The sequence below is a fragment of the Haliotis cracherodii genome, unplaced genomic scaffold (genome assembly GCF_022045235.1).
Source record: "Haliotis cracherodii isolate W230 unplaced genomic scaffold, xgHalCrac1.p SCAF_1, whole genome shotgun sequence".
Lineage (NCBI taxonomy): Eukaryota > Metazoa > Mollusca > Gastropoda > Lepetellida > Haliotidae > Haliotis > Haliotis cracherodii.
The window spans coordinates 63,311,882-63,321,476 of NW_027266264.1; the positions used below are offsets into that span (position 1 = coordinate 63,311,882).

General features: G+C 42.4%; 1 protein-coding gene across 1 annotated transcript in view; it reads right to left on the reverse strand.

Annotated features, from left to right (window-relative positions):
• The window catches only part of LOC139453297 (A disintegrin and metalloproteinase with thrombospondin motifs 12-like), a 139,045-nt gene extending 130,860 nt beyond the window's left edge, over positions 1-8,185 (reverse strand). Inside the window, exon 1 of the mRNA XM_071235138.1 lies at positions 7,723-8,185. Coding sequence (XP_071091239.1) covers positions 7,723-7,846 — 124 coding nt within the window. The 5' untranslated portion in view covers positions 7,847-8,185. The remainder of the gene's footprint in view (positions 1-7,722) is intronic.
• Between the last annotated feature and the right edge of the window lie 1,410 nt (positions 8,186-9,595).

A 9,595-nucleotide genomic window follows, 5' to 3' on the forward strand; every position in this document is an offset into this window, starting at 1 on the left:
GAATAACTATTTGGCTTAAGTTTCGGCTAAATATAATAGTTTTTTTAATCATTATCTTGAGATGTTTCTGTACCTACTACACGCGTACTCCCCCACTCTGATGCGAGTGACAAGACACCACCCAGCCACCATATTACAATACTCATCATAACTTACAACGAACATTTACTGTTCCTGTTCCTAGGGCAAATTAATATAAAGAGTGTGAAAAAAAAACTTCACTGACCTGTCAGGTGATCACAAGCAATTACATCCCGTGTAGCCCTGCGAGGAGCGCTCACTCAGCAATACGTGGAAGTCGTACAAGTATATACGACTGACCAGTTGATATTCTGGCGGGATGGGACTGGGATGTGAGGGATGAGAATATTTTTGAATAATTTTAGAAAAGCTCTTTCAGAGAAAATCAGTCACAGTCACACAACACCCCCCCACCCCCCCCCCCCCCCCCTGCTCCCCGTTACCCCCCACCCACCCCCCTACCCCCACCCACACACACACACATACATAGTTACCTCAACCCACCTCCCCCTTACATACACATTCCCCTTACCTTCCCCCACAAGGATATTCAATGGTCGATCCCCAATGTCAGTGCAACAAGAGGGTAAGCGCGTGTCGTCGTAAGTTGACTTTGCCCCATACAGCGCACCAGCCTATCACTACACGTAACTAGCTAAAGTAGAAAACATACCCCACGGGAGAGTTTCTATGAGTCAGTGATGTTGCCAGTTATCTTATTAATGTAACGGGGCATTATGTAATTTATACGATGTAATTCAAGCCGGGAAAAAACGCACAGACTGTGTGAAGTTCTTCAGCGAGACAACCCATAGTCTTTGTAGATGTCTGGCAAGACCATTCACAAACAAATGACGAGCTGATCAATGGGACATTTTGTCGTACTCATTGATCGGCACATAAGCTTATCTCATTGATACGCCACACGGTGTCTACCGTATTAGTATACACTATAGATACCAGGTATATTTCTGGTCACTAGAAGGGGGGTCTACCTGAACATATTCCAATTGCGTTTGTTAATATATGGTATGCCACAGTGTCCCGAAATCCGTTGATTTATACGATGTTTCAAGAGGTGCATTTCAGAATGGGTTGGCAAACCGTGTATTAACTGGTTTACAAAATCGTCGTCATGACCTTCACGCTAAAGAGGAGCAACTGAAACGAAAGCCTGGAGGCAAATTACCGTCGTGTTACCCGCGTGCGGTAGCTTTACTGGACACTATTGGTTCCATCCTCGGCCGCGCCATACCAAAAGACGTTATATAATGATTGTAAAGTAAACTACGGTTATAACAAACTCAAAGGGACCACTTTTTTGTTCGTTATAACCGTACTTCGTTATAAGCATGCATGCATGCATATATATATATATATATATATATATATATATATATATATATATATAGCGTATATACAACAAATGGAAGAAACCAAAATATACAGTCCGTTATATCGATCAGTTCGTTATAAGAGTGTTCGTTATGACCGTAGTTTACTGTACTTGTTTTTAATCTGCATGGCGCTCGGCATTAAGGGAAAAACAAGGACTGGTCAGTATTCCGTGTTTGAGAAACTGCGGACTTGGTATATCAGTGGGCTAGCATTAAAAATCTGGCATTAGTTCGAACTGGTATAAGCAGCCACGCGGACACACATATACACACACGTGTACCCATTTCACCTCATCTCACCACTGTTGGGACATTGGTAACATAGCATTATGGTTTTTTTTCTATATGGAACGGTGTCACTTCCATTCCAGACGGTGTGTCAGCTTGGTGTGGGAGGAAAAAAGTTTAACCACACTACACCACCCTTCCACGTCCAATTCCCCATCAGGATAGTCAGTGGTCGATCCCCATTGCCAGTGCAACAAGAGGGTAAGCGCGTGTAATCGTAAGTTGACATTGCCATACAGCGCACTTGCCTGTCACATAGTGTTCGTGTACCACGGTGTGGAGCTGACCATCATCTGGATTCGAACCCACTATCACAGGATTTTGGCACGTCTAGAAAGACTGAACCACCCGTGCCCCCAAGTACATAAGCGGCGGTTACGTGCAATTCCTAAATGTAAGTACATGTATCGCACAGGGCTCATTGGGAAGTCCAAACGTATGACTTTCATCAATTATTCTCTCCGTCGCTGAGTTCAGATAACCAATATATACTGACGTGCCCCTGAAAGGCAGTTAACTGTATGCCTCTCTCCTACAAAACACTTAAATAGGAAGTAGTTTTGTGGGTCTCCATTTGGGTACTGGGACATTATTTCCCATACAGTATCATTAAGTGAAAATTAAATCGATTTATAGGCATATAATATAGGTACCGTTTTAACCTTTGGGAATATCCACAAGCTAGGAGATAATAAACAAACAGATGTTGTCTGGGGTAAGTTCATAGCCGAACAATGAAGGTATTATATCAATCTCGTACATGGCGAATAATAGATCCAATATCAAAAGACGTATTGCTGAGCAACGAAGTCTGCATATGTTTGAGGTGTTGAGGGACACCATGTCATCGAAGTGTACTTGTGAACATAAAGTGTGTGATTCATTCCAACTGAATAATTTTGTTTATACGAAGAAACGCTTCTCTGTCTAATTTATGTTTTTCAATATTGTGCAAATGTGTATACATTATTCTTGTGTGTGTTTAGTCAGACAATGAACAAGCGTTCGTATAAAACTTGTGGCTGCCGACACGTAAAACGAATTATGCATCTTTCTCACAAGCATGGGGAGACATTGAAATGTGCTTGTCGTGTCCCCAAAGTACATTAATGAGATACACTTATGCAATGCCCGAAACAGATGTATATAAGTTGTCATTTACACAAACACATTCTTTTAAAAAAATGGTCCAACATGTCTTACGGTTTTGCAGCAACAATTAAGCGCATAAAAATATAACAATTAAGTTCACTGATGTTTGGAATGCCCCGACAAAGCGAAGTACAACGCTAGCGACGTGAAGCTGTATTGAAAGAATAAACATTGACTGGGAGTTTGAGAAATTCTCGAACTTTATTCCGCGAAGTACTTGGAATGCACCCACCGATTGTGTCCGTCATATCATACCGAGTTCATCGTCCCTACGCTGTTGTACGTGCGCAAAAATTGCGAGAATTTGGCGTGTGCCAGTGGAGGGGATGATACGAGTGTGCCAGGATGTAACGCAGCAATTTTGTGCATGACAGGCTCTCAATGTGTCTGTAGATCATACATAGTTTGTCGACCGGCAACGTAGGCAGATAAACACAGTCCTGTTTAGCCAGACTGTCGGCCTGTCATTTGACTTCAGCTCTTATAATCTTATCGTTAGGGTCAGTTCAGTAATTATGTGTACACTGTCATGTAATCCCAACGTAAGTATATTTGGCCTTTGGTTAAACAGACGTTCGCTTTCATGGCGCATTCATACGGTCACGACGGAATCTGGCCTCAAAGACGTTTCAGTTCAGCGTAAATCCTAATTTAACAAAGTGGTTCGGGTCATATTTATTGCTTGCAGGGTTCATTAATGGGTATTCTACACACAATACCTATTTGACAGATGGATATGGGTCGGGGTGTGGGTGTCACGTTTAACGAAACGTGTTTATGGGTTTCACGTAATATCTGACTCCATCCAATCTTTCACATGTCGCGAGTATCGTTATAGAATTTTGTGTCCAATTTCCCCATGTTAACATTTCTGGAACGAGAGCGAGTGCATACGCGAACTTAGAGATGGATTAGATGGAAAGTCGATGATTGATTACATGAAACACGTCAGCACTTAATCTTCATGTTTGTTGACTTACCTACTGGCCTAACATAAAAGTGAGATTGTTCAACAAGTCATTGACATAGAAATAACACGGCAGATGCGATTTGTCTTCCACTACCATTGACCCTGTTGGGGTCCAGGATATAACTGGTCCAAATTAACCAATGCTGGTCGTAAAAGACGACAAGAATGGATTAGGTGGTCAGATTCGGTGTCTTGGTGTCAGCGGAATGGGACGTTGCTTACAGTATCAACCATTGGTTTGTCTGGTCCAGGCCTGATTATTTACAGGCCGTCGTGATATGCCTGGGACATCGGTCTCCGCGGCCTAAAACAACATTCACTTCCTCACTTAAATATTATTCGCGTATACCTGTACCCTGTATATAAGTTACCACCATTGGTACAGAATATATTTGCTGTCTAAACAATTGCCGTTACTGTACAGAACAGGTACCCTTGATCGGGTAGCCTAGTGGTCAAAAAGGGTTCGCTCGCTCCGCCGAAGGCCCGGGTTCGAATCCCCTCGTGTGTAGGATGTGCTAAGCCAATTTCTGGCGTCATGCGAGTGTGTGTCTGTGTGTGTGGCTGCTTGTACTTGTCCGGACTAATGACGATTTATAGTGCTAGCCCACTCAGATACCATGCCGCAGTTTAACATGAATACCCCAGTCAGACACAGTACACTGACTCCGAGCCTACCAGTCCTTGTTTTAGTCCCTTAATACCATCTTTTAACGTCTTTTGGTATGACGCGGCCGGGGATCGGACCTCGAACCTTCCGCTCTCCGGGCGGACGCTCTACCACTAGACCACTGAGTCGGTGTTTAGGAAGATAAGTTGGATTAAAAATGTTCGTAATATTACTCATTAAGGATTTTAACATAACCAAGAACCAGATAATATGCAACGTCGGGATAAAAAAAATGCAATAATATCAAAAACTTTGTAGAACTTAAACTAATGTCGATGTACAGAGTGTCGGAGTTGTGTGTACGTTTTGGAGGTTTATTTGTTTGATGGCACTCGGTAATATTCCAGCTAGATGACAGGTTCTGTAACAAATCGAGTCCGGACCAGAATCCGGTGATTGATATCAAGGGCATCGATTTACGCAATTGGGATACGATGAGATGCATCAACCAAGCCACCGAGCCTGACCACCCGAAGCCGCCTCTTACGGCAAACATATTCGCATCTTATGACAAGTATGGTTGCTATTCTAGCCCGGATCTTAATGTGTACGTTACAAAGACAGTTCAACCAGTGCCGACATTAATCACCAAAGTCTGTCGTGAAAAGAGGCGAAAACTATCAACCATCACCTCTCACCCCACCTTCACAAAAAATACATTCAAAGAGGTAGCTTCTTGATGGATGACAGGGTCAGAGAGAACAAATTCCAAGTTCCAATTTATAGTTTTGATAAATAGAAAGTAGTTTTCATACGAAACACCTGTCTAAAGATTATTTTCTCTCTCCATCAATTTTCACGCTTAAGTGAGTGCATTACTTTTCTTTTTTTGAAAAAAAACCATGTCAAATAAGAGGAGAGGATAGGTGAAATGGGTTTAACGCAGCGTTTAACATTATTGCACCTATGTAGGGTTGGCTGGTTGTTTAACGCCGCACTCAGCAATATTCCTGCTATATGACGGCGTCTGTAAAATAATCAAGTCTGGACCAGACAATCCAGTGATTGACATCATGAGCATCGATCCACGCAATTGGGATACGATGACATGTATCAACCAAGTCAGCGAGCCTGACCACCCGATCCCGTTAGTCGCTTCTTACGACAAGCATAGTCGCCTTTTACGACAAGCATGGGTTGCTGAAGACCTATTCTGACCCGGATCTTCACGGGTTACCTACATAGGGACGTGCATACATACGTGTGCTTATACTTGTCCAGAGTAATGCCTGTTTTTTTTTATAGTGCTAGCCTACTGATATACCATGCCGCAGTTTAACGTTGATGCAGACTCCGAGCTGACCAGTCCTTCTTTTATCCCTTATATGCCTACCATGTTTAATGTAACAAGTGAGAGCGTGAGTATGGCTTAACACCGCTTTTAAAGATATTCCAGCAATATCATGACACCAGGCACCAGAAATGGGTTTTACAAATTGTACCAATGTGGGGAATCGAACTCGTGTCTTCGTCGTGACGAGCGAACCCGTTAACCACTAGGCTCACCCAGTGCCCCGTAGCAAGTACCATTTTTTAGCGATTTTTTGAGTGACACACCATAGGGATCGACCAATCCACCTTCTGGTCTCGAAGACGTTCATGTCAAATAAGAACAGCAATAAAATCTTAATGGGTTTTTTTTCTAATAACCGCATACGTAATGGATTACGACTGAACAAACCTAAACTGTGATACGAAACCTTACACCCACTTGACATCGCATTGTACATGAATGCACTCACTATAAGCTCATCGATGCAGTAAACAAATAGCACTATTCCAAGCATGATAACAATTTTCTGTTATAGGGATTTCTCCAGGAGCATACAGAATCTTGCGATGCCGAGGGCACCACGCTGAGACTTCAATACCACCATGCTATAGCCAGTGTTCCGGAAACAGGGTTTATCAAGTGTGTGTATATTCATGTAAACGCTTGGTGATCACATTCAACAAACACACACTCGTAAACTGCAATTTGATTTGTAAGATTTGCCTAGCCTGCTCCAGTCGCCGTCGTTAGTTAACAATTAACGCGACTCGCTGCCACAGGCTGTTATCAATGCTAGATATTGAGCGACCTATGCCTGCCTCCACCCAGTGAAAACGGCCCAGCGCTAGCCGCGTGCAGTTCGTGGCTCGTGCGAGGCTAGCTTGTCGATGTCAACAAAGCCAAACTTGACACACTGTAAACAAACAATCGGAAACGCGGAGAATTATTAAACAATATGAAAGTATATCAAGACATAAACCCCATATGCTTGTTTCTGCTGACATCCACTGTTTGAAAGAACTACATACATTTAATACGTTTGATGAATACAATATAACGGACATTCTGATAGTTGATTATATCATATGACTTGTAACAAGGCGTAAGTACAAGGGAATGAAGATTTGATATGACAGACGCAAGCTACAAACGATATCCGTTCCATCACTCTCGACTCTTGTTAAGCAAACATTTCATATGTATATTTAGACAAAGTTACACAAAATGGAAATATTACTTCTAACGATGATCAGGTAGCACAGTTTGAAATCACGAAACATTGATACTTGCGAATGTAGGCGATGATACATAAACTGTCATTAACTTAGATAAGAGTTGAAACAAGTGCACAACCTATAAAACTTATGCCACAGTATAGTAAAACTGAATTAAAACTTTAATTACTGCACACATAATATGTATTTTTGCTAACTTTATCGGTGTAGATTTTTTCTAAATGTTTTATCATGAAATAAATACACACTCGTAAATACATGACACGTTTCATCGAAGGGAGCCTTATATTTATGTGAGTTTACTCAAAATCCCTCCAGCTGATAATGTTATTGTCAGCATATTTATTACCCGGTTGTTTTTTTAGCCACGTTTTGTGGTTCAGTTGAGATTTCTGATGTTATCAGGACGAGGGACTGTGGACCAAAAATTTGAGACGAAAAGTGGCCAGTCTCCAACCAATTTAAAACTTAAGAAAATATGTGTGGTTGTAATTTTATCAGTATGAAAATATGGACAGATGAGAAAACAGTCCTGGGAGGGATAGTTCCCAACACTAGGGGGACAAGTTTACACAGCAGTTTTAAATCTGGCTTGTTTAACCCAGTAGAAACATTTCGGGGGTACAGAGGGAACGCCGGTCGTGGGTTTTTTCACCAGCGGCTTAGAAAGCAGACGATAAGGTGTGGACGCGCTCGAGCGATTTCCTTGCACCTACCTTGGCGTTTATCATAGAAGACAGGCGATTGACTTGCAACACTGAACTGCAGCAAGACGATAAATGCTAGGGTTTGAAGGAGCAGTGAACATGTAGAGACTCCAAAATGTTGTGGGGGCATCATCGCGTCATACAGTACTCCAGTCGACAGCCACGATCCAGGCTGAAAAGCTTGCACACAATCACACACAAGATTTCGCTGATTTTCTCCAATTTTCACCGGGTTAAAGCCTGTGTCTTCGGCTTGTCCACACAACGAGTTAACATTGTAACTGCCTCTGTGATTTGGAGTCTGTCGTCTGCTCGTAGAGCCGACACTTCCGATCGCATGTGAGCCCCAATGAAAGTTCGCGGTTCAGTTTGGACGACACCATTCACGGTGGAGAAAGAGGGAGGTTGATCAAGAGGGGGTTATTCGCCGGGCTAGGTGAACGCTGTGTGTTGTCTGCCGGCACAGTAAGAATGGGTCGACTAGATAACAGAGGCTTCTTGTCCAGTTAACGCTCTGTCAGTAGATTTGGAAGGTTGTGTCATTCTATAACGGCGGTGAAGCGTGTATAAGGTACTTTCCACCCTCAGGGAAATGGGAACGCTCTCAAATAACAGTATTACCTATCTGAATGCACTGGAGTGCAGGCACACACTCCGTAGCTCAGCTGCTGCCGGGACGAAGAAAACTCGCTAAACAATTGTTTCTCAACTGATTCGCTGATAGTGCTGGAACACTAAAAAATCAGAGAAATTCACCATCTGCTTTTGCTTTGAAATTATAGACAGCCTGGTCCAGCAAATAGCAGGTCGATAGATGTGAGGTGCTTCATCTCAATTACACATGCAGGGATGATAACGGCAAGAGTGGATGTTAGTGTTATACCAGTAAGGAATACGCGTACAGCCACAATAACGGTATACATACATGATAGTATAACCGTCTACTTAAATGGCCTATCTGGGCCTGTAGAACGCCTTGTCACCGTAGAAACATGTATTGAAGATAACTGTTATGTGATAGATTGTGCGGATATCGGTAACTGTTAAGCATAAAAGTCACAGTAATTGTGATATCACGACAAATAGAGAGTTTAAATAAAGGTATCTGGGGGTAACTATGAAACATTAGTCTAGGTTGAAGTCACAGAATACTTAACTGTAAGAATTTTAAAAATATTTAGTAAAAAACTTTCATCAGTTAAATTTCTTTCATTTTACTTTTTAAAAGCCGTCATATAGCTGGAATATTGCTGAGTGCGGCGTAAAAACAACAAACAAACAAACTTTCAAAAAATATGTGTGGGTGGTTGGGTCAGCGGTGGTCACATAATTTTACTGAAAAGATTTTTAAAATTGTTTACATTTTAATAATCTTTGTGCAAATGTGTGTGTGTGTGTGTGGAATTGTGAACAAGATGGATTATCATATATTTTGTGAAGGTCACATTTTAAGTGCTATCATTGATAAGTCATCTCACCCACCTACGCACCTGCTAACACGCGGCTCAGGGACACAGTGGGATAGCGGTCTGACAATGCTGTGTCTCGGTCGCGTGTTCGCAAAGGCACATGCTAACAATATTCTCCAACTTGTTTCATAACTAATATCTGTGAGATAATAGTTCTACTGTCCTTCCATGCCCCAGTCTCGCAATGGCTGAAATACTGCCGACGTGACTTACAATTTTAACCCACTCACTGTTGGCACCCTACCGCCATCCCATCACCCCAATCGACTCGTGAATATCCGGGTCTTCAGCAACCCATGCTTGCCGTAAAAGGCGACTATGCTTGTCGTAAGAGGCGACTGACGAGATCGAGTGGTCAGGCTCGCTGATGTGGTTGATGTATGTCATCGTATCCCAATTGCGTGGATCGATGC